Source organism: Hemiscyllium ocellatum, chromosome 20 (assembly GCF_020745735.1).
Source record: "Hemiscyllium ocellatum isolate sHemOce1 chromosome 20, sHemOce1.pat.X.cur, whole genome shotgun sequence".
NCBI classification, from domain to species: domain Eukaryota; kingdom Metazoa; phylum Chordata; class Chondrichthyes; order Orectolobiformes; family Hemiscylliidae; genus Hemiscyllium; species Hemiscyllium ocellatum.
Window position 1 is genome coordinate 23,633,640 of NC_083420.1, and position 25,427 is coordinate 23,659,066.

Here is a 25,427-nt window from a genome sequence, read left to right on the forward strand (position 1 = left end):
ACTGGGAATAGTTTTTTGTGTCTATATTTTAATAGTAAGTTGCACATCTTTGTGTAGCAATATAAAACCATGTCTATTTCATAAAGTGAGATCATTATTATAAAACATATTCCAGCACATTGTGCTGTACAGAATAAATCAAAATTCACCATCACCTGATAGCAACTGAAACCAAAACTGTTCAACTCTGCACCTGAACACTATCAGCCATTTGGACTCATAAAAGTTTACATTTAATACTGAACAAACTACTGGATCCTTATGTAGGTCACAAGGCTTGATGCTGCCCCTCCAAATAAGTTGAAATGGGCAAAAAAATGCTGGCTTCACTTCAGAACTTTGCCATTGAGACTTAAGTTATTCATGAATAAATCTAAACTTTTTTTTGATCACTATATCCTCAAGTGAGGATATGTTAAAGCACTAAAGAACTTTTTTTACATTTGTACACATGTACATCAACCTCAGTCAGCTTCAGATTAAAGTCTTTTTGGAATAAAACCGGATGAGTTACCTATTGCTGTCATTCTTCCAGGCCCCTGCAATCCACTTGGGTTTATGAGTAGAAACTAAAAGCAGCCAATATTCCCTATCCCTACACACAAGCCTACTTGGGTATCAATACATGTGAATATCAAGAGGTTTAATTTTCATATGGCTGGAGAGAATGCCAGCACTTGTGTTTGAAGAATGGTCATTGCCAATTAGCTTCCCATCAAACTGCAAAGCTTAGAATCTCATTCAAATAAGATTCATTTACTAGGCTTGCAGGAGTAGGTGGTGTTGCTCCCTCTGGGTGGAGCATCCAGAATTAGTGATCAGTTTCTGTACAAGGGATACACCTTGCCCACCACAAAAAAGGGATGGGAATCTTTGGAATTCAATATCCCAGGAAACAGTGGATACACAACATCAAGTATACTCATGTCTCTAAATTGACAGATTATCTTTCACACAAAGGAAATGCAGGGATCAGAAAGGATGAGGAGAATTAGATCAAGCACAATAACACAGATTGGCAACACAGGCTCAATAAGCCATTTTTTTCTATCATGATCCTAATGAATGCTAAGTGTGTCAGAACTAGGAAGATGTGGCATGGAATAAACCAAGACAGTTTAACAAACAAAAACTTATTTTACCTCATATGCAGAAATGATGTTTTTGGGGGGGGGGGGGGGGCAGCTGATTTAAATACAAGCCATAACTATATTTCATTATGTTCTTATTCACAATCCAGCCAGTCTTTGTCAGCAAAGGCAAGACATCACAAAAAAAAACACAGGGGAGATGATACTGACTGCAGCAAACCAGTATAAGAAACAAAGGGTTCAAGGAAAGGCTGTATCAGGTTTTATAGGTAGCAGACATGGGCAAATAAACCTTTGAATTTGTCAACAATGTGTGTAAGAAAATAGACACTCTCAAACAACTTGGACACTTTGTCCACTAACTTTTCTACATTGCCCAGGCAGTTCTATAGAGCAAAAATACATACGTTCCGTACACACAAAAGTTTTGACTTAAAAAACTTCACAAATAAAAAGCCATAGCAACCCCATGGTTTAAACATTTTATTTACAGAGTTCATCTCTGATTGTGTAGCAACTGAATAGGTGCTACACTTTTCACCTGAAAAATGACAATTTCAATGTGGAACATAATTTAAAAAAACATGTATATGCCACACAAAAAGGTATCTTGGAACCAAGGAAGTCAGCACAATTCACTGGTATTAAAACAGCAAAATGCCAATTAAACATTCAACAGATAAGGTAAATCTCTTTCACTCTGGGATTTTACAAGATTGCCAGTTTACAGCTTTTACTCATGAAATAGATTAGATTTTATGTTTTAGAGATGACCTTTTAATGAACAGAACCAGAGCCTTTGATTTGCTTGTCCTGTGTAATAAACTGTTATGTGCACTGAGGTGGTCAGGGATTAAAGATGATTTCAAATTATAGAAGAAATGAAACTATATTCCATGATTCCTCATGAGTGAAGTCAGAAGATGCATTTTGATAACCAATCAAAACTTTATTTTGTACACGGAATTAAAAGCAATAAATCCAGGTCAGATTCGCTGAGCTGCAAACATTAATTAGGCTCTTATTCCCTACATAGGTAGATGTTATCATTTCATCGGGCTCTCATTGAGTTCCAATGAATGGTCAAAGGCTTGAGTGTTGTATGGTACGATTGTCTGTTATCCCATCTCTGGAGCGAAGCCAGCGTTCCACCTTCATTCATTATCCCATCGCCCTGTTCCAAAAGACAGTCATTGTATAGGAACAGGACATTCTGCAGTTGTCAAGAAGGCAGGGTCCCCTTAAGATACCACATTCCACCATGACTTGCACAGCAGTCCTATGGAAAAAAAGTTCAATCGGACAATTACAATGCTAGGGAATGCCAGGAAATGAAATGAAAGACTTGTATTTGGATTATTTCATGCATGGCCTGGAGATGTAGGTGTTACAGACATGGTTAGCATTTACTTACTATCTTTAGATGCTCTGAGATGGTGGTGAAAAGCTTGTACACTGGAGGGCAATTACAAGTCAATAAGTGTGAAACTCAAATCACACTCAAATCAGCTCAACTGAATAAGACTGGTGTCTTTCTTTCCCAAAGTGTATTAGTGAAACAAGCTTTTTACAACATCCAACAGGTGTATTTTTACTGACAAGGATCTACATTTATATTGTGCCTTTAATGTAACAAAATGCCATTAGGCACTTCACAAATGCATTACAAACCACTGAGCTACAGAAGGTAATATTAGAACAGATGACAAAAAGCTGGGTCAAAGATGCAGATGTTAAGGAGTGTCAAGGGGAAGAGAGAGGCAGGAGTGGTCAGGGGGCAGTGAGCTCAGGGCCCCCTGACAGCTGAATGCATGTCTGTCAATGGTGCTGCAATCAAAATTGGGCATGTGTGGGAAGCCAAAGTTGGAGGACTGCAGAGATCTTGGGACATTATGGGTTGGAAGAGATTATAAATATGAGAGAAGTGAAGTTAAGGACAGATTTGAAAACAAGAATGAGATTTTAAAATGGAGGTAGTGCCAAAGAACGAGAGGCGCGATGGGTAAGCAGGACTTGCTGAGAGTTGAGCTATTTAAGAGGAGTTCAGGTGTACAAAGGTTGGAAGCTGGGTAGTTACTTTACCATCATTTCCACTTTAGACCAGAGCTCTGCTCCATTATACAAGGCAAATTTCAATGTCTGCATTAAGCTGTTGGCCAAATTACCTTCAGAACTTTATCCACATCGGGCTTACTGAGACTTTCCCCAAAATCCTGGCCCAGTTTAGACTGAATGACATTCCTACGCACTCGATAATTTTTTGAAAAAATTTCAAGGAGTATCTGCCGATGCTGAAATGAGAAAAATGTTAGTCATGCATCACTGAATAACAAAGCAAGCCTGTTTCAAGTATCAGAACTAGATAGACAGGTGGAGGCTCTCAAACAGCAATCAGTCCCACTCTCACTCTTTCCCTACAGCTGTGCTACTTCTTCCTCTAAGTGTATTTCTAATTCCAGCTGTTATTATTGAATCTGCTTCCACCACCCATTCAGACAGTGCATTTAAGATCAGTACTCACACTTAAGGAAAGAATTTCTCATCTCCCCTCTGGCTCTTCTACTGATCATTTCTGGTTTCAACAACTCACATTCCAGAGGAAACAGTTTCTCTCGTTTCTTAAATCCCTTCATAATAGTTTACACCCCATTCCATTTCACTTGACCTTATCCACTCTGTAATTACTGTATCCAGCCCCTGTTTATTGACAGAGGTTGGGCCTTTTCCAAAGTAACATAAACCAGTCAATATCCTATCCATTGTTTTTCTCAATTCTATTGATATCAAAGTCATAAGACACTAGATAATGTCAGACACCATCCTAAGACACATATCATTATACAAATACCCCCATCGTCTTGCCTTGCTGAAATGATTCTAGATCAGTAATCATCCCCAAGCCTGATCCTCGGAGTCCCACAACTGCCATCTCACTGTTTACAGTCACAATATTAAGTGACATTGAAGTTTGATTGGTTTCATGATATTAATAAAACTTTATTTTCTAGGTTATTTTGTGTCTGTGGGAATAAAAGCCATGTATTTTTCATGCTGATGATTTCAATGCAATTTTCTTCCTTTTGATCTTATCTTGCTTCTAGAAAATCAGGTTTACATCTTGGCTGAAGGAATCCTTCCTGAGATTACCTAACATAATGTGATCTGATACAGCAGGCCATTTGACCCATCATACCTGCACTGCATTTTTCACTCAGCCTACCCAATGAATTCCATGCCTCCAATTTCTCCCAGTAGCCCTGGAAAGTCAGTTATTAAATTTGCTTCCACTGCATTTCAGATGGTAATAACTCATTGAATAAAACAATTTTTCTCTGTCTCACCCCACTGGCTCATTTGCTAATTATATCACCCTGGCCTTGAATCATCCAGTAACTTCCCAGTTCACCTCACCTCTTTAATCCTCTTAGGCCCTGGTGCTGTTTTGCACGATGGGCTGAGCCCTTAACAATGAAAACCACAAGAAACTAAGTGGTCTGTAGATTAAAGTAAGATTCAAGAGCTTTTAAACAACAATTGAAAAAAATACTGTGGAATAAGACACTTGCCTGATCAAAGGAGTCCCCAGCTTCCCATAGTGCAAACACCTTCTGTTCGTCAGCTGTTGCGGTTGTCTGTGGAGGGAACTGAACAGCATCTGTGTAAGTAAATATGATCCTATACTCAAACTGAAAACCAAACCGGGAGCACTGAGTGATGGAAAGTTTGGAATTCCATCCATTCACAGTGGCAAGGACTGGCACTGGATCAGACAAGCTCAAAACCTTGTTGTGGTGAACAAGTGATTTACCAAGGTCAGTCAGTGTCCTGCCAGAGGAAAATTGGAGTCTGGACATTAAGCTTCAGGCAATCCAATGATCAAAGTCTAAAAAGGCTCCAGGATTGACAAACAGTGAGAAAGATAGAAACTAGGAACAGAAGTAGGTCAGAATCAACCAGGAGAAAGTGAGGATTGCAGTTGCTGGAGGTCTCCTTGGATGCTGCCTGACCTGCTGTGTTTTTCCAGCACTATACCCTCGATGCAGAAGTAGGTCATTCAACCTTTCAGTCTTCTCCACCATTCAAAACAATCATGAGTCACCTTCTAACTCAATGCTAAGTTCCTGCTTTCTCTACATACTCTTTGATGCCTTTAATATCTTAAAAAGAACCTCTGGTATATATAACCAGTGACCCAGCACCCACAGCCTTTGTCACAGGCTGACCATCTGCGAGTAAAGAAATGTTTCCTCATCTCAGTCCTAAACAGCCTACCTCGTATCCTGAGCCTGCGACCTATGGCTCTAGTCAGCACAGTGTATTGTCGAGGCAAGCTGTACAGGTGTGAGCTCAGTAACACAACTGCTTCCTCTGGCTTGGCAAAACTGTCTGGGCCTGGCTATGTAAGAGTGGGCTAAGAGAGTGAACAAACTCCATTTTGGGTTACAGACTCAACACCGCAAATGGTTTCTATGCATGTCAGATAGCCAGATAAAATATAAAATTAAGGTCTATATAAACATCAATTGCATTACAATCAGGAAGGAAGAAATAAATAGATTGAGTAAATAACTTTTCTTCCATAATGAGGATATCCCAAAGAACTTAAAAACGACTTAAGATGTGGGTGTTGACCCTTAAACTCAGCATTTATTGCTGACTTAACTTCCCTTGACACGGGAAGCATTGCAGTCCATGTGGTGCAGGGACGCCAACATGACTGTCAGTTGGTTGATACTACGGAGAGATTTGCTAGGCCATTTCTGGGGGCAGCAAGGAGAAACGGAGGACTGCAGATGCTGGAAATCAGAGTCAAAGAGTGTGGTGAAGAGCTCATGCTCAAATGGCAATTCTCCTGCTCCTCGGATGCTGCCTGACTGGCTGTGCTTTTCCAGCAGCACACTCTTGCACATCGCAGGGGGCAGTTAAGAGCCAACAACATTGATGTGGGTTGGGATTCACGTATAGACCAGATAAGATCAGGAAGACAAAGCTTTTCTATAGGATACTAATGAACCTGTTGGGTTTAAGACAAATCAGCCGTTTCATGATCACTTTTTTTATTCTGAATTTTTACGAATTCTTAAGCTGAGGTGGGATTTGAAAATAAAAGCTCAGATTGGAAGTTTAGTTTTACATCGATGGATTTTATGCTCTGTACCGTAACCACAACAATGACTGGTCCAAGGGTACCCTCACAGCCAAAAGATTAATGCTGGAGTGCAGTTGCTCTACTCTAGAATAGGTAAACATAGAAACAATTTGTACACACCAAGATCCCACAATCAGTCACGGTCCAATCAATCTTGTTGGTAGAAAATGAAGATCTCAACAAACAGAGAGAAGAGCAAGCATGTATAATCCTCTCAACATTGACTCAAAGTGCCTGCATACATTAAATGCTTGCCCTATACGGAGGATTTACCAGAGATTGTTTAGTTGACATAGTTATATATAATTACAAATAATTACACTAAACTATAGCACTAAAACAGACCTTTGGGCTCAACATGTTTACATCTGTGTTCATATTTCAAATGAGCCACCTCCCACTCCAATGTGTTTCATCCTAGCAGCGTATCATCCTACTACTTACTCTTTTGTACGTTGCTCAGCTTCCCCTTAAATGTGCCATTCACCTCAGCACTCCCTATGGTAGAGTCCCATTACTCTCTGGGAGAAGACATTTCTCTTGAATTCCCATTTAGATTTTTAGGCAACTACTCTACACTTATGGCCCCAAACTTTGCTTCTCCAACAAACGGAAAACAATAATCAAGCCAGACACACCTATCACCAGGGCTGATGCAATGCCACAACAGATACAACCTTGGCAGCTGTAACACAGGGGCAAGTCCTAAACATGAAATGCTGGATTTATAAACCAAGTATGTAACAGTTTTGTTGGCAAATTGCTATAAGAGCCAGGAATATGGACATTAACCTGCATAAGGCACTTTCAATCAGCATTATTTTGAACACTCATTCACTTCAGGTTGTTTCTCTCAAAATCTATAATCTAGACAGCAGAAAGGAAGCAAAATGCTGCAATTTGAGATTTATTGATGCCTCATTTATAGTTTATATCATCACTCGGAATAAACTGTGGCTTCATTGTGGCCTGTTGTAACTCAACATGTCTTCAATTTACAGTCAACAAAGTCCTTCGTGAGCTCCCACTTTATTTCCAGATCATTCAGCACAGAGAAGGGAGCTTAGAGGTTAGCAGCCAGTTACTGACATTAACTGGCTTATTGTTAGTTAATCCAGAAAACTTTCAAGAGGTAAGAGAAACAAAAACAAAAGCATCACAACAACCCTGCTTTTTAATAGTTTAAAATCTCTCTGGAATCATGAAGCCAGGAGGCCATCTGGTCAATTATACCAATTTGGCACCTTTGCACTAAATTCAAAGATACTTTAGGTTTCACACTGATAGGAGATATCTCACACACATTCTCTAATCAAAAAGGAAACGTAGATGCAGTGACATGCTGGGAGGAAGGAGAGACAACAGAATGGGAGGAGTGATTTTCCAATCTTGAACCCTGCAGTCACATCCTGGAATTGAAGAAAGCAAACGAAAGTTTGCTAACATCAACGAAACAGATATAGTTTCCAACTTAAAAAGTTTCTTAAAAACCCAGCTCTATGTGTTTAGTCAGAGCATATTTCATTATATGGTTCAGGGTCACATTTCGTCTGGTAATGCTCCTGTGAGCACCTTGAGAAATTTCTAAGATGCATTAGAAGCACAAGCCATCACTGTTACTGCTGGATCTAACACTAAAATAGCCTGAACTGCAACAGGTTTGGGATTTCAAAAGGAAATTCAGGTCAAAAACAAGCTGGATTTGTTGTCTAGTTTAGCCGTTCGAATTTAGTGCAAGCGAATCCCATCATTGTCGTTTCTGGAGCTTATGTGGCTCTTTAAAAGCATGATAAATGACAGTATGGATGGCAGATCTGAAATTCGGTGCATGGTTGTGGTCACTGCATCAAAATTAGAAGAAGAATCAGCTACATATTAACCGTAAGATATAGGAACAGAATTAGGCCATTCAGCCCACAGACACTACTCCACTATTCTATCAAGACGGATATGTTTCTCAACCCCATTCTTCTACCTTATCCCAGTAACTTTGATCCCCTTACTACTCAAGAATCTCTCTCTTTGAAAATACTTGTTTGGAACTTGTGACGAGGACATTTTATTCCAGCACTTTCTAACTCTAACCTCCCAGACTCTGTGGCTAACATTCACTGGAGTAGTCCATAGCACTGGCTCCATTAAAGCTCCTCTTTTGTAATTTCAATGTGCATTTCAATGCCTCAGACTAAAATCCTGATTGTTCACTTTTATCATCGAGATGCTGCAGTAACAGGGAGAGAATGAAGAGCATTAAACCTATGTTCATCAGCTCTTTTATAGAAGGCTCACTTCATTAAAACCATTTCCTCCTGAATGCAAATAAAAAATGGCCTCAAAATTGCCCAGAGATGTACATGTAGTGTGTACTGGAAGCACCTCTGTAATCTTACAGCCACATTGTTAACAACTTACAACAATTGCTACGTTAAAATTAAAATTAAGCATTGAATATGGAAGCTGTAGCATAGCAACAGTAAATGTGTCTTGGTAACAGGTAACAAGAATGCACGATATCTAGTTGGGGCGTTTGGTGGGTGTAGAAGGGGTTTGGGATTAATAGTCTTTTCCAGCTCTTTACCTATGCCTGGAGAGTTGTCACCACTCATAGCCCATGGATTGTGCAAACACCTTTTGCTACATTCCAATGGCTAGTACTGTATAAATATAGCAACATTATATAATAATGTGGGCCAACACCCACACAGTCAGAGTACGGTTCTGACAGTCAACCCCAAACTCTGCTTCAGCAAACACTCCCTCAACAATTAAAGGAAAGAGCTGGACAACCCAGACCCCTCAGCAAACCACTAGATTTTAGTATTTTTGTTTAATAAGTGATTAAAAAGGGAGTCAAAGGTTATCAGGGTGAGGGGTCAGGGGTTGATCATGGAGCTGAGGTGACAACCAGAGCAGTTCTGGATTTTACTGAGTGGTGAAGACGCAAAATGCTGAATAACTCAATCCTGCTCATACTTCGTTATGTTCTTCCATTAAGAATCATGCATCAGTTTTTCATATGCTCTTCACGGACAAATTATAGCAGTCATTGTAGAAACAGATGATTCTAGCAAAAAAAATAAACAGAGCTCAAGACACTAACTCACTGCTTGCAGTATTTACCATCTTTTGGTCGATGGAATGTGACTGTTGTTTTATACATGGTCATCCTGAATCACAGACTTGTGACAGCACACAGGACATTCAGCCCATTGTGTCTGTACTGGCTCTTGGAATGAGCAATTCAGAGTTTCTGATCACCCGCACGGTATGAGTTTCCCTGCCACACACCTCTAAGCTGTCAGTAACCCTCCTCATTCTCTATCACATCAATAAAAAGCCAGTTCGATCTATGACTATGCCTTTATGAACATGCAACAATATTGGACAGGATTTACAGTATGTAAGGGAACTGTTCATCTCAGGTCTGTGTTGGAGATTATACTCCACACGAGTCTCCTCCCACCCCTCTTTATCTTAGGTCTAATCCTTTCTCCCTCATGTGCTTAACCAGTTTGAGCCCTGTATAATTGGCTCAAGCTACCAGTCTGTATCATTATATTTTGGGAATACTCCAGAGGGCTTCATATTTCAGATTGATGAGCAGTATGTAGCTAATGAGGGTTACTGGGCTATGGAGCTCAAACTAAATTACAGGAGGCACCCAGCCGCCAGCTTTTCTAACAATGTCTTCTCGGTTTAGTCATCACCCTGGGAAATAAATCAGGAGCTTTGGTATTTTGCTGCTTATTCAAAACCAGTAAATGATATCACAAGAACATTTGATGCTCCATCGGGTTTTAGAATTTTCAATAAAAGCATTCACAACACACCATACCATTATTTCACAGCGTGCAAATATTTTGTCCTTTCTCGCTGCATGCGAAATCCCTCATTGATGCTAATATCAATGTGTGACTGAACACTTCTGCAAAGAGTGGGAACAGATTTAATCATAGATGCAAATCCAATCAAGGGTATAGTGCCCTAATTCATCACCTGACAGAACACTTGCTGTTATTCAGAAATCCAATCTTTAGGCATTCCAAAGCAATTTACAGCCAATTAATATTTTTTGATGAACAGTCATTATACATTCAGATAGAGCAGACAATTTATAAATTCTTGAGACGTGAGTTGGCAGATCATAATCAAGGCTGACACTCTGATATCGCTCTGAAAGAGTGTGACAATACTGGAAGATTCATCTTTCGGTTAAGTGCAGATGCATTACTCAAGACAGCTGCAGTTACTTTGCACACCATGCCAACATATTCAACTCCAAAATCAACTATGTTCCTAAACAAGAGGTAGAGACAGGAGGAATGGCAGTTATTGGAAGGGTGAAAAGGCTCAGATACAGTCACATAGATGGGTTAACTCCAGGAAGGGTGAGAGAGGTCAGTACCTAGGGCAGGAGTCTTTTGTGGATATACCCATTTCAAACAGGTATGCTGTTTTGGAAAATGTAGGGGGTGATGGATTCTCAGGGGAACATAGCACGAACAGCCAAGTTTCTGGTATTGAGACTGGCTCTAATGCAACGAGGGGTACGTCGGCTTCCAAGTGATCAATGTGTGGGGATTCTGTAGTCCGAGGTATAGACAGATGTTTCTGTGGCCAGCAGACAAACAGCAGAATATTGTGTTGTTTCCCTGGTGCCAGGATCAAGGATGTCTCAGAGAGGGTGCAGAATGTTCTCAAGGGGGAGAGGGGCCAGCAAGAGGTCATTGTCCACATTGGAACCAATGATATAGGAAGGGAAAAGGTTCAGATTCTGAAGGGAGATTATAGAGAGTTAGGCAGAAATATAAAAAGGAGGTCCTCAAGGGTACTAATATCTGGATTACTCCCAGTGCTATGAGCTAGTGAGAGCAGGAATAGGAGGATAGAGCAGATGAATGCATGGCTGAGGAGCTGGTGTATGGGAGAAGGGTTCACATTTTTGGATCATTGGAATCTCTTTTGGGGTAGAAGTGACCTGTACAAGAAGGACAGATTGCACCTAAATTGGAAGGGGACTAATATACTGGCAGGGAAATTTGCTAGAACTGCTTGGGAGGATTTAAACAGTGGGGGGGGACCCAGGGAGATAGTGAGGAAAGAGATCGATCTGAGATGGGTACAGCTGAGAACAGAAGTGAGTCAAACAGTCAGGGCAGGCAGGACTAATAAATTAAACTGCATTTATTTCAATGCAAGGGGCCAAACAGGGAAGGCAGATGAACTCAGGGCATGGTTAGGAACATGGGATTGGGATATCATAGCAATTACGGAAACATGGCTCAGGGATGGGCCGGACTGGCAGCTTAATGTTCCAGGATACAAATGCTACAGGAAGGATAGAAAGGGAGGCAAGAGAGGAGGGGGAGTGGCATTTTTGATAAGGGATAGCATTACAGCTGTGCTGAGGGAAGATATTCCTGGAAATATATCCAGAGAAGTTATTTGGGTGGAACTGAGAAATAAGAAAGGGATGATCACCTTATTGGGATTGTATTATAGACCCCCCAATTCAGAGGGAAATTGAGAAACAAACTTGCAAGGAGATCTCAGCTATCTGGAAGAATAATAGGGTGGTTATGGTCGGGGATTTTAACTTTCCAAGCATCGACTGGGACCGCCATAGTGTTAAAGGTTTAGATGGAGAGGAATTTCTTAAGTGCGTACAAGACAATTTTCTGATTTAGTATGTGGTTGTACCTACTAGAGAAGGTGCAAAACTTGACCTACTCTTGGGAAATAAGGCAGGGCAGGTGACTGAGGTGTCAGGGGGGGAGCTCTTTGGGGCCAGCGACCATAATTCTATTCGTTTTAAAATAGTGACAGAAAAGGATAGACCAGATCTAAAAGTTGAAGTACTAAATTGGAGAAAGGCCAATTTTGGTGATATTAGGCAAGAACTTTCGAAAACTGATTGGGGTCAGATGTTTGCAGGTAAAGGGACGGCTGGAAAATGGGAAGCCTTCAGAAATGAGAAAACAAGAATTCAGAGAAAGTACATTCCTGTCAGGGTGAAAGGGAAGGCTGGTAGGTATAGGGAATGCTGGATGACTAAAGAAATTGAGAGTTTGGTAAAGGAAAAGAAGGAAGCATATGTCAGGTATAGACAGGATAGATCGAGTGAATCCTTAGAAGAGTATAAAGAAAGTAGGAGTATACTTAAGAGGGAAATCAGGAGGGCAAAACGGGGACATGAGATAGCTTTGGCAAATAGAATTAAGGAGAATCCAAAGGGTTTTTACAAATATATTAAGGACAAAAGAGTAACAAGGGAGAGCATATGGCCCCTCAAAGATCAGCAAGGTGGCCTTTGAGGGAGCCACAGAAAATGGGGGAGATACTGAATGAACATTTTGCATCAGTATTTACTGTGGAAAAGGATATGGAAGATATAGACTGGAGGGAAATAGATGGTGACATCTTGCTAAATGTCCAGATTACAGAGGAGGAAGTGCTGGATGTCTTGAAACGGTTAAAAATCGATAAATCCCCAGGACCTGATCAGGTGTACCCGAGAACTTTGTGGGAAGTTAGAGAAATGGTTGCTGGGCCTCTTGCTGAGACATCTGTATCATCGATAGTCACAGGTGAGGTGCCGGAAGACTGGAGGTTGGCAAATGTGGTGCCACTGTTTAAGAAGGGCAGTAAAGACAAGCCAGGGAACTATAGACCAGTGAGCCTGACCTCGGTGGTGGGCAAGTTGTTGGAGGGAATCCTAAGGGACAGGATGCACATGTATTTGGAAAGGCAAGGACTGATTAGGGATAGTCAACATGGCTTTGTGCATGGGAAATCATGTCTCCCAAACTTGATTGAGTTTTTTAAAGAAGTAACAAAGAAGATTGATGAGGGCAGAGCAGATGTGAACTATATGGACTTCAGTAAGGTGTTCGACAAGGTTCCCCATGGGAGACTGATCAGCAAGGTTAGATCTCATGGAATATGGAGAGAACTAGCCATTTGGATACAGAACTGGCTCAAAGGTAGGAGCCAGAGGGTGGTGGTGGAGGGTTGTTTTTCAGACTGGAGGCCTGTGACCAGTGGAGTGTCACAAGGATCGGTGCTGGGCCCTCTACTTTTTGTCATTTAGATAAATGATTTGGATGCGAGCATAAGAGGTACAGTTAGTAAGTTTGCAGATGACACCAAAATTGGAGGTGTAGTGGACAGCGAAGGAGGTTACCTCAGATTACAACAGGATCTTTACTGGATGGGCTAATGGGCTGAGAAGTGGCAGATGGAGTTGCCTTTTGTAGACTTTTAAAACTTCCCCAAGCCTCTTTGTAATGGTAACCATTGCCACTTTTTCTGATTTTCTCTAAAGGATTGAAAAAACATCCTTAACTTCTTTGGTTAAGGATGACAGATTTATCCTCTTGGGAAAATCCTTCTTCCTCACTGGGATAGATCTTGGCTGTGAATCAGGAACTATTTTCTTAAATATCTGTTGGTGCTCCACAACTTCCTTGCACCCTTGAATATTTAGTTCCCAGCTTTGACCTTGTTGTAACCATGTCTCTTATTTGTGCCATTAATTTATTGTTTTGGCTTCAAATGTTGCATGTATTTAAGTAAGGAGCCATTAACTTTGCCTTCCCCGACCCTATCTGTTGCTGCTATATTAAGTTTATAAACTCTACCCCTTCCTGGGTACCATTATCAAAATAGTTATTCGGCAATGGTGCCACATCATTTTCTTCTGTAAGCTTATTTAGCCCCTCGCTCGAACCTTCCCAGTCTCTAATTAATTTAAAGCCCTCGCTACAGCTTTAGTTACTTCACCTGAGGTGGTGATGGCCCAGTGGTATTATTGTTGGAGTGTTAATCCAGAGAGGCACAAGTGAGGAATGCAGATGCTGGAAATCAGAGTCTAGCTTAAAGTGGTGCTGGAAAAGTACAGCAGGTCAGGCAGCATCCGAGGAGCAGGAAAATCATTCCTGTTTCATTCCTGATGAAGGGCTTTTGCCCGAAACATCGACTTTCCTGCTCCTCGGATGCTGCCTGACCTGCTGTGCTTTTCCAGCACCACTCTAATCTAGACTCTGATTTCCAGCATCTGCATTCCTCACTTGTGCCTCTCTGGATTAACAATCCAGCAATAATACCACTGGGCCATCACCGCCACAGGTGAAGTAACTAAAGTTGTAGAGAGGGCTTTAAATTAATTAGAGATTGGGAAGGTTCGAGCGAGGGGCTAAATAAGCTTACAGAAGAAAATGATGTTAATCCAGAGACCCAGGTAATGTTCTGGGAACCTGGATTCCAATCCCAATTTGGCCGATGGTCGGGTCAGCCAGAATTTGAATTCAAGAAAAATCTGGAATTCAGACTCTAATGATCAAACTATTGTTGATTGTCTGGATGGAAAATACCATCCTCATCTGGTCTGGTCTACACGTGACTCTTAACCGCCTTCTGGGCAATTTGGGATGGACAATAAATGCTGGCTTAGCCAGCGATGCTGACATCCCAAGCATGAATACAAAATATTTGCCAGTGACCTGGCTACGTGCAAACCAGATTCTGCTGTAGCTATATGGGAAAGTATTATAAAAACTTATATAAACATGATCTAGTGTGCTTCTCAGTCAATTTGCATCTTTCTAGCTCAACAGTCAGATCTCAGGAGGTTTCAGCTGTCAAAATGAATGATGCTCCACTTCCTCAGCTCACAGCACAGGAGTTAATCAGCAGTGATTCTGCAGGGGGTAGCAGACTGGCATCACTCAATGCCTGGGCAAGTGTTAGCACTGATTACAGGCCCAACCACCGTATCAGATTGTAAAAATTAAACAGCTGTTTTCCCAATAATGGCAAACTGCCACAATCCAGCACACACGGCAGCAGCAGCAGAAAACAAAGCCAGAGCAGGTACCCACAGAAGGCTGAAAGCACAAGCCCAACACCTGCTGCAAACCTGAATCTTGATTACCATCAACATATTTTCCTCAGCTCCCAAGATCAATTTGGCCATTACAAACACAAAGCATAGAACAGAGCATGAAAAAGTAACCCATATCAGTTGTTAAAATATTTGCAGTTCTTTCCACATGCATGGAAATGATTTGGAACCACACAGACAACTCCGGAACACGACTGAATATCAACTATGTCTATCAATTAAATTCTGACCCCTTTCAATGTAACATGATCAGCCACAAGTATTGGGCAAGAATAGTTTAATATAAATTTTGTTTGGCAGTGCAGAACTCATGAATATAGATCACATCAACGGCTCTGCCCTCATTCAGTAAAGGTTAGATCTCATGGAATACAGGGAGAACTTGCCATTTGGACATGGAACTGGCTCAAAGGTAGAAGTCAGAGGGTGGTGGTGGAGGGTTGCTTTTCAGACTGGAGGCCTGTGACCAGTTGAGTGCCACAAGGATCGGTGCTGGGTCCTCTATTTTTTGTCATTTACATAAATGATTTGGATGTGAGCACAAGAGATATAGTTAGTAAGTTTGCAGATGACACCAAATTTGGAGGTGTAATGGACAGCGAAGAAGATTACCTCAGATTAAAATGGGACCTTGATCAGTTGGGCCAATGGGCTGATGAGTGGCAGCTGGAGTTTAATTTGGATAAACGCAAGGTGCTGCATTTTGGGAAAGCAAATCTTAGCAGGACTTACACACTTCATAGTAAGGTCCTAGGGAGTATTGTTCAACAAAGAGACCTTGAAGTGCAACTCCTTGAAAGTAGAGCTGCGGGTAAATAGGATAGTGGAGGAGGCATTTGGTATGCTTTCCTTTATTGGTCAGAGCATTGAGTACAGGAATTGGGAGGTCATGTTTGCGGCTGTAAATTGGTTCGGCCACTTCTGGAATATTGTGTGCAATTCTGGTCTCCTTCCTAAGGATGTTGTGAAACCCGAAAAGGTTCAGAAAAGATTTACAAGGATGTTGCCAAGGTTGGAGGATTTGAGCTATAGGAAGGGGTTGAATCAGCTGGGGCAGTTTTCCCTCGAGCGTCGGAGGCTGAGGGGTGACCTTCTACAGGTTTATAAAATCATGAGGGGCACAGATAGGATAAATAGACAAAGTATTTTCCTTGGAGTGGGGGAGTCCAAAACTAGAGGGTTTGGACAATAGACAATATGTGCAGGAGTAGGCCATTCGGCCCTTCAAGTCTACTTTGTCTATTGATCCTATCCGTGCCCCTCATGATTTTATAAACCTGGAGAAAGTAACCCCTCAGCCTCCGACACTCGAGGGAAAACCGCCCCAGCCTATTCAACCCCTTCCTATAGCTCAAATCCTCCAACCTTGGCAACATCCTTGTAAATCTTTTCATTATGATCATGGCTGATCATCCACAATCAGTATCCTGTTCCTGCCTTATCCCCATAACCCTTGATTCCAGTATCTTTAAGAGCTCTATCCATCTCTTTCTTGAAAGTACCCAGAGACTTTGCCTTCTGAGGAAGAGCATTTCATATATCCACCACTCTCTGGGTGAAGAAGTTTCTCTTAGGTTTAGGGTGAGAGGAGAAAGACATAAAAGAGACCCAAGGGGCAATGTTTTCATGCAGAGGGTGGTATGTGTATGGAATGGTGACAAGAGGAAGTGGGGAAGGCCAGTACAATTGCAACATCTGGATGGGCATACGAACAGGAAAGGTTTGTAGGGATATGGGCCGGGTGCTGGCATGGGACTAGATTAGGTTGGGATATCTGGTTGGCATGGACGAATTGGACCGAAGTATACGTTTCCGTGCTATATATCTCTATGCCTCTAATTGAGAGAAAAAGTCATTTTGTCAAGCTTTTTGTCTTTACCTTCCTGGACAATTCACAAGAAAAGCAATTTAAGGGAAAATCCATATTTATATTGCATGTGACAAGACTGCTGCTTGGTTGGCAGGTGGACTCTGATTGGTACAGACATTTCCATAGAAAATAGATCAGTTAATGGTAGTTGACAATTAACTGACAAGCTTGGCTTAAATTTTAAACTTGCAATTTAACTGTGATTGGTCAAAGCATTGCCCTGAAAAATAAACCAGTGAATGGTTGTCAACTACTGTGTTGAGTTGAAAGAGGCATTGTATATGATGAAACAGGCACAGCACATGAACTGCACCTCAACATAATAGATGCCAGCTATTCACTGGTTTATTTTCAGGGCAACGCCTTGACCAGAGTCATCCTGCCTGTTCAAAATTTAAACTAAGACTGGCTGTTAACTTTCAATCATTGTTAACTGATGCATTCTCCATGACATCTTTACTAAAGACCACCTGCTAACCAATCTCTGGTCGTAAATATAAATGTAGGTTTTTCCCTAAAATTGATATTCTTGCAAATTGTTCTGAGGAGTACAAAGAAAAAGTTTTGATAAAATGCCTTGCAGCAATACTCATCAATTGAGCACTGTCTGAAAACTGACTCATATCAATAGTTGCACTCCTGCAGTGAAGACTCCAACTAACTTTATGTGGAAGTATTTGTGGTGTTGCAAGGTTAATTTTATGACACAAAGCCAAGAAACCAAAGGCATCCCAACCGTCTGCATTTCAAACAATCATTCCCCAGTGGCGTGCATTCACTTGACTAAAGCTGAGTCATCTCTAACTAGACTGAACATGATTTTCGGTCAAATTAAAATTACATCGAGTTGAAATGATCATCTGAGATGTGGTCGATTCTCAAACTGCTCGCAAATTAAGGGGAAATATATAAACATTAGGAATATCATTGACTGACCATAAACATATATCTCATACATACTCCAAAACGACATTTATACCAGTACTAATCCCAACATATCTCAACTATCACTTCTCTTATTTTAAACTTTCAGTTCATCAATCCAGCTTTCTCTTGCACACAGCAGCATGAGGAGCCCACTTGGCCCACTGTTACTGTGCTGGCTCTTCGGTAGGGCTATATTTAGCTTACACTTAAATACATCTAAAGTTATTCATCCCCTTTTCTTGATCATCTGCTGCTTCTCTAATTCATTTGGAAGATTGTGGGTTCAAAGCCCTTTTCTTATATTTACTTATGGAATGTGGAAGTTGTTGGCTGGCCAGCATTTACCGCCTTTCCCTCATTGCCCTTGAGGTGGTGGTGAGTTGCCTTTTTGAATTGCAGCAGTCTTCTGGCACACAACTAGGTTTGGTACTTCAGCACAGAACTGAAGGAGAACAAGGGCCACTTGCTGGGTATGACATCAACCCAAAACCTGGCTTGCATTTTCCAGAGACTGAGATGGCTGCTAAAAGTCCTGCGGCACAGAAAGTGAGCAGGGATTACTCCTGTACTCAGACTACACCCACCATCATCAACATACATACAGGATCTCCTCACAGAACATGGGAGCTTGCTGTGTGCAAAGCAGTGGCAACATTCACCAATGTAACCATACAACAATAGTTACCATACTTCAAGTGAAGTGCATTTGTTCATTGAGACAATAAGGAAAAGAAATCAATTTAATAGCTGGGACCATTTTAAAAAAACAGTGCCTTTGACAAATCTGAAACCAAATGAAAGATTAACATATCAATTCCAATGCAGCAGGCATTTGTTCGATAAGGATCTTTGGGTTACTGCATCATCAGCACAGAACACTTCAGCACAACCATTAGCATCAATAATTTAAAAGATTACGCACTTATGATCTGTTAAAAGCTAAGAAAGCCTATTCTCAGCTCAGATAACATGCAAGGTCTAACATGAAAACCTGAAATACTTAACGTGCTGCATTCTATCTCTTATCTTGTCATCTTCTAGTCATATATCTGTTCCTTTACTTAAATTGTTCTGTTATTGCACAAGTTTAAATTCTCTGTAACGAAAGAATGTTTTCAATCAAGTTCATTCTATTGATCTGCACATAATTCCCAAGATGTTGGTGGGAGCAGGAGCAACAAAGCTGTGGAAAGTTGCAGGTTAGGTGAATTGCCATGCTAAATTGCCCCATAGTGTTAGGCGCATTAGTCAGAGGGAAATAGATCTGGGTGAGTTACTCTTTGGAGGGTCAGTATGGACTTGTTGGGCCAAATGGCCTGTTTCCACACTGTAGGGAATCTAATCTAAACAAAAGATGACAGCATTCTGAAGCATAAACAATTGACAAGGAGCCAGAGGCAGCTGAATAGAGGACCTCCATGTTGGAAACAAAGAAATGTAGAAACTCTTCCAAGATGCTGTATCATTGCCAGCTTTTTAAATAAAGTTTTGACTATAAGACTGTTTTATGGCCACATTTGTTAGTGAATCTAGCTGTCACTGGATATCTAAAGCACAAAATCCAAGTCTGACACTCTCATGCAATTCTTAGAAAGTGATGTTTACTGGATGAGATGTTGAACCAAGGCCCTAACATCCCCCTTTGGAAGAAGACTCAATAGTATGGTTCTAAAGAAGTCTCTTTAGCATCCTGGCCAATATGCAGCCCTCAACTTATATCACAAAAACAAATTATCTGTTCATTATCATTTTGCTGTTTGTGACAGCTTTGTGTTTATAAATTAGCTGCTTTTCCCCCTACATTACAATGTTGCCTACACATTAAGAGGAGCTTCATTGCTTGTAAAATCTTTTGAGGCATTCGGAGGTTCTGGAAGGTACTAGAGAAATGCAATGCTTTTACTTTCCATAATTAGTGTTGGTAGAGGCCTGCAGCTGATTTAGGGGTATCAATACAGATACTGGGAGGGCAAACCTGAAGGCTTCTATTGCTGGAGAGATGCAAGGTGAGATAACATTACCAAATCTGGTGTAGGGTACTTACATTTCAGTAAATCCAAAACAGTGAGGAGGTGGCAAGTTCCCTAATAAGCAGCTCGCGCAACAGCAACTACCCAGTCCATTATTACTCAAAACTTAAGAACCTGGTGAGGATGGGAAGGTATAAAATTGCCTACACTGCTTTCTATTGACAGATTCACCTTGAAGAAAAGGATATAAATGTAGAAGAACGCAGCATGAGATTTAAGACTGCCATCTAGGAGAAAGTGAGGACTGCTGATGCTGGAGATCAGAGTCAAGAGTGTGGAGCTGGAAAAGCACAGGTCAGGCAGCATCCGAGGAGCAGGAGAATCGACGTTTCAGACAAGAGTCCCCCAACAGACACTGCCATCTGCCAAATCTGGAGATTGAGTTCGGGGACTCCAATTCACTTTTTGAATATATCATTGTTAAAGTTGCGCTATTTCATCCTTTTGCTTCTATTTCCTTTGCTAAGGGACTATAACACAAGGAGCTTGTTTAAAATGGTTAGTTTTTTTCCCCAATTCATTGGAAGTCATTACTGCCTCCAACCCCACCACATGGGGTTTCAGTGTTTCTAGGTATGGTTCAAATGAATATTTTGATTAGCATTAAAATAAAGTTGGTAATTAGGCAGTGAAGGGTATCACAGGTCAGCTCAAATGAGTTTCCAGCTTTACCGCCACCTGGACAAGTCTTATTTGCCCCTGTGAGGTTTACGGTTATGATCTCATGATATAATTCAAAGAAGTGGTGTTCTCCCCTGCTGACCTGACTGATAATCATCTCTCAGTCACCACCAGAAATAAATCAGCAGGTTATTTACCTAACTGCTGATCATGGAAGTTTAATGTGCTCAAATAGGGTGGCAAATTTTATACAGTACAACAGGAAGCTATCCTTCAGAACAATTATTTGGTACCCGATGAAGGAGCTGTGCGCTGAAAGCTTGTACTTCCAAATAAATCTGTTGGACTGTAACCTGGTGTTGTGTGATTTTTTAACGATTATTAGTCACTGGAAACATGTCTCATTATTTATCCCATCTGAGCCCCTCAAATTTCTAGGATAATCTGTGTTTGCTCTGCTTCCACCTGCTCCCAGAAGTCTAATAACTCCATACACAACTCTCCTATAGTCACAAATGTATTTGCCAGCAGTTTATTATAACTACAGTGCAATATATAGATACTCACAGGCACCAAGATCTGTTTGCATCCACAGTCCAAAAGCGTCTCCTGTAACATTCGGTCTGAAATGCCACTGAATAAAATATGGCCAGGGGGCAGACTGGCCAAGTGCAGGTTAAACAGTCGTTTCAGCTCACTTAAACTGAGTACATAGTGTTTCCTGAGTGTCCCCCGCACAAATTCTTTTAGCTCTGCTGCTACAACTTCACTCCGAGCCCCTTGGCACTCAACAGGTAAATCTGCTGAGTCGCGAGAACTTTCGTCTGAGTGGACCCCATTGGCTGCCTCGCTTCCCAGTCCGGAGGTCGTGTCCATGGGCTCCTCCTCGCTCAGTGGCTCCTCTTTGATCTTGATAGCAAGTGGGGTGTCCTCAGGGGCTCGCGTGCCTACCACGTGGGAAGACTTCCGCCGTCGGTAATTGTTCTCTAGGATGTTCTGATTATCTTGCACTCTCTCTTTGGCCATGGCTGCCCTGCGCTCCCCACACACCACCACTGGCGAAGGTGCTTGTAACAAAGCAAAGACAATTCGGTCAATTTGCACCAAGCTGCAGATTGCTGCTAGCCTTTTTCCTCCTTTACAAAGTATTTACAACACAAAGAGGCAATTAGGGCACTAGTTTATACTTCTATGAACATCTTCTCACCTCTTCCACATACATACCTACCTATTTCTTTCTCCTTGGGCACTATTTAGCTTTTCTTAAAATTCAACTATACTATTCACCCCAACCACACTGTGCACATTCTCATCATTCTGGGTAAAGAAATATGTTTTAAATACCCTGTTAAATTCCTATTAAAACTGTCATGCTTGATAGCCTTCAAGTTTTGTTCTTCACCACAAGTGGAAATACATTTAATAGTTTTACTCTATCAGGCCCATCACAATCTCAATTTATTCTGAATTAGGTCATGCTTGGTCTTTTCTAAAGTAAAATCCTCCAGTCTTTTCAATCTTTCCTTGTAGTGATATCTAGTATAATCTCGAATTATTTTTGTACCTTCTCCAGTATATCCTTTCTGTAATGTAGAGAATAGAATTGTTCACAGTACCTTTGATCAAAATGATACTGTCACTATAACATCACTTTCCAATTCACCATTCCTCCTCTGAAGGTTACAGGCCTTCATGCCAGGAAACTGCGCAGGGCCCATTTTACCAGAGGCTCCACAGTGGATGTTTTATTCGATTGTAAAGAAAATCTCAACCAAGTCTAACTAATTTGTGTAGCCCCCAATTTTAGTTAATTACAAGTTGAGCAAATTTTATTTTTAACACATTCCTCCGTCAGGAGGTTTTATTAACTAATTCATGGGATTTATTCCCTTGTTGTCTTTGAGAAGGTTTATGGTAGTGAGTTGTCTTCTTGAACCAGTGCAATCCGTTTGCTGTAGGTACACCCACAGTGACAAAAGACGGGGATTCCAGGGTTCCTACTATGTACAATGAAGGGACAGCAATATATTTCCAACACTGGATGGTGAGTAGCTTTTAAGGGAAATTGCAGGTTTTGGTATCCCCACGTATTTGCTGCCTTGTACTTCTACACAGTAGTGGTCCAGTGTTTGGAAGGTGCTTGGTGAATATTTGCAGTACATATTGCAGATCAAACACATCGCTGCAGTGGTGGAAGAAGTGAATGTGTGTGGATGTGGTACTAATTGAGTAGGCTGCTTTGTCCTGGATGGTGTCAAGTCTCAAGTGTTTTTGGAGCTACATTCGTCCAGGCAAGTGGAGAGCATTCCATCACTCCTGACATGTACCCAACTGGCACAGGGTGGATTGAGAACTTGTTACATGGAGGCTGAACGACAAGACAATTTCAGGCAAGTCTTTAGTCTTTAAATGTCACTTTTACTTGGTCTAAGGTATCATGCCTTTGCAATTGGATTTTGATAAGCATGTGACTTGTAAAATTGACCAATCAGAAAATCCAGAGATGTGCTAGAGTCTTCCATTTGCAAAATAAACAACTTGGGAATAAACTGGAGATAAACTGCTTTTTATTTGGGGAAATCTCACCAACTGATAGAAGGTCTGAATGAACATGTCTGATTGCAAAATGCAATCATTACTAATTTTATTTATGATTTTGAAGAAAAAATGGACAGAATTGCAAATGTCATCGCAAAAACATTCAAAAATCCTATAATTCCTATTGAAATCTGAATATTTTCTTCACTGGAGACCAGTATTGCTGATGCTGACCTTAATGTTTAAAACAAGAACTTGTTCTATTTAACTATAAAAGGAAAGACTGGTCATTTTTACATTTATCATCGATTAAATCCATCCAGTGATTTAAAGTAGGCTGGTATCTTGCTATTTTTACCTGCTTGAGAGGTGGGTTTCTTTGGCATCGCATCTTCCTTGGACAGATTGTACACCTTCTCTAACCTGCAAATGGAGGAAAATCCTGCATAGTTACAATTGGCAAAGCACCTTCACACATTTTATTCTATCAGCTGTTTCACTAACAGAAATGAAATAGATAACTTGGTTGAACACTGCTGGACAGGAAGCTCCAGGTCTGCATCTCCTACCTCTATGATTAGACGAGGGAAGGAAGCTACTCAGCAAACTGAAGATTCCAAGGATAAATCAAGTCAAAACACAGTAGGTCTTAAGCAAATTGCCAGTAAACTTGAACAGAGGAGGGGCAGTCAAATTACTCAAGTTCTCCTCTCAACAAACATGTTTTTTGAAAAAAAATTTTCAGTAATTTTCTTTTATCAAACTTATTCAGATTTTATAAGGCAAGAATTCTGCTGCTAGGGAAATAATTCAATGGGAGAAAGCCACTATCAGTAATTCTGAAGGACAGCGTCTACAAGCTTCATTACATCCTACCAACAGCATAGCTGAAAATGTGTTAAAACGTGTCCTTTTCTCATACAAAGTGCAAAGGAACTGCTTGGAACATGCCATATTCAGCCATTGGCAGCAGGCAGTAAAGGAGGAAATCAAAAATCTAAAAATGACTAGGTAGTGTGGTAGAGAAATCTTGATTAAAACCAAAATGTTTTGTCTGTTTTCTCTTGCTAAAATACTTACTCATCTCCCTGATGAAATGAACAGAGAATGAACTTTGACTCTTATCAATGGCCTGCCACAATGGTACACTTGTGGGACTGAAAAAGCCAGCGTCACAACTTGGAGAAAAAAAAAGTCTACACAGATAAGATTATCTGTGCAACATGCAATTAAATGATTAAAATAAACTTCCTACTTTTGTGATGTGAAAGAAACAAATGGAAAAGAGGACGATGCATTTTGATAGAATAATGCAGGGCAACAATTTGAAGCTTGCAGTAGCCTGTTAAAGGCTCAAGGGTGGAGTGACAGACAGTCTGATCATATTAACTGTTTCGCCACAGATCTATGCTGTCACCATAGCAACAGCATCGCCCTGGTATAATGTAAAACCACAAAGCAAAGGCGGTGTCCTGGTGATGGGATGCACTGTGCTGGGTAGGATAGAATGCTTATTTGTTATTACAGGATGGGACTAAGCAGAGAAAACTTGCAGCTCTGGGAATCTTTTGTGCTTTTTCCATTCGACAACTGAGTAACCAACAGTAGTTACTGCGCAAGTCACTGGGCTGGAAATGTGACTATCTATGAGAGGAATGCTTAAAAGAATGCTGCAAAGGCTCAATTAAAATTCAAAACACTGTGTTTGACAGAGTATATCTTGTTGGTTGTTAGAGTGGTCACACCTTTTAAGATACAATCTTCTGATTTGGGCCAGTGGTCAGGGAAAAGGTACGATTACCGGTCAGGCAGAAAAGTAGGTTGTGAAGACGACAAAGAAATTGCAGACTGATTTTGAATTGGTTGAGTGAATGGGGAAAAAAAACTGGCAGAAGCAGAGTGTAAGAATGCCCAGTATTACTTATGTGGAGAATGAGTACAGAATTCCAGGCTACAGAGGGTTCTCAGTGTTCCAGTGTACAAGTCACAAGAAGTTAATTTGCTAGTAATTAAGATTTTCAATGGAATGTTTTCCTTTCTCGCACAAGTTTTTTTTAATGTAACAGTAAATTATATTATACTTTAGTTATACAAGGCACAGGTGAAACCACATCTGAGTCATTGTATTTTTACAGCATGAAAAGAACCCATTCAGGTCACTGCGTCCATCATCAAATATTCAAACAATGGTTACTGGACAAACAATTCCATCCAAACTTCAATAAGTCAATATATAGCAGCTGATGTGTTAAAGGCTAATATGACAGCTGTAATGTCGTCCCCAAATCCCCAATGAAAC

At 40.8% G+C, this 25,427-nt stretch overlaps 1 protein-coding gene across 1 annotated transcript in view; it reads right to left on the reverse strand.

The window, feature by feature from the left end:
- Window positions 1–991: 991 nt before the first annotated feature.
- The window catches only part of polr3e (polymerase (RNA) III (DNA directed) polypeptide E), a 71,167-nt gene continuing 46,731 nt past the window's right edge, over window positions 992–25,427 (reverse strand). Inside the window, exons 18-22 of the mRNA XM_060840210.1 lie at window positions 23,487–23,551; window positions 21,158–21,657; window positions 4,658–4,735; window positions 3,257–3,382; window positions 992–2,370 (exon numbers count right to left, since the gene is read on the reverse strand). Coding sequence (XP_060696193.1) covers window positions 2,314–2,370; window positions 3,257–3,382; window positions 4,658–4,735; window positions 21,158–21,657; window positions 23,487–23,551 — 826 coding nt within the window. The 3' untranslated portion in view covers window positions 992–2,313. The remainder of the gene's footprint in view (window positions 2,371–3,256; window positions 3,383–4,657; window positions 4,736–21,157; window positions 21,658–23,486; window positions 23,552–25,427) is intronic.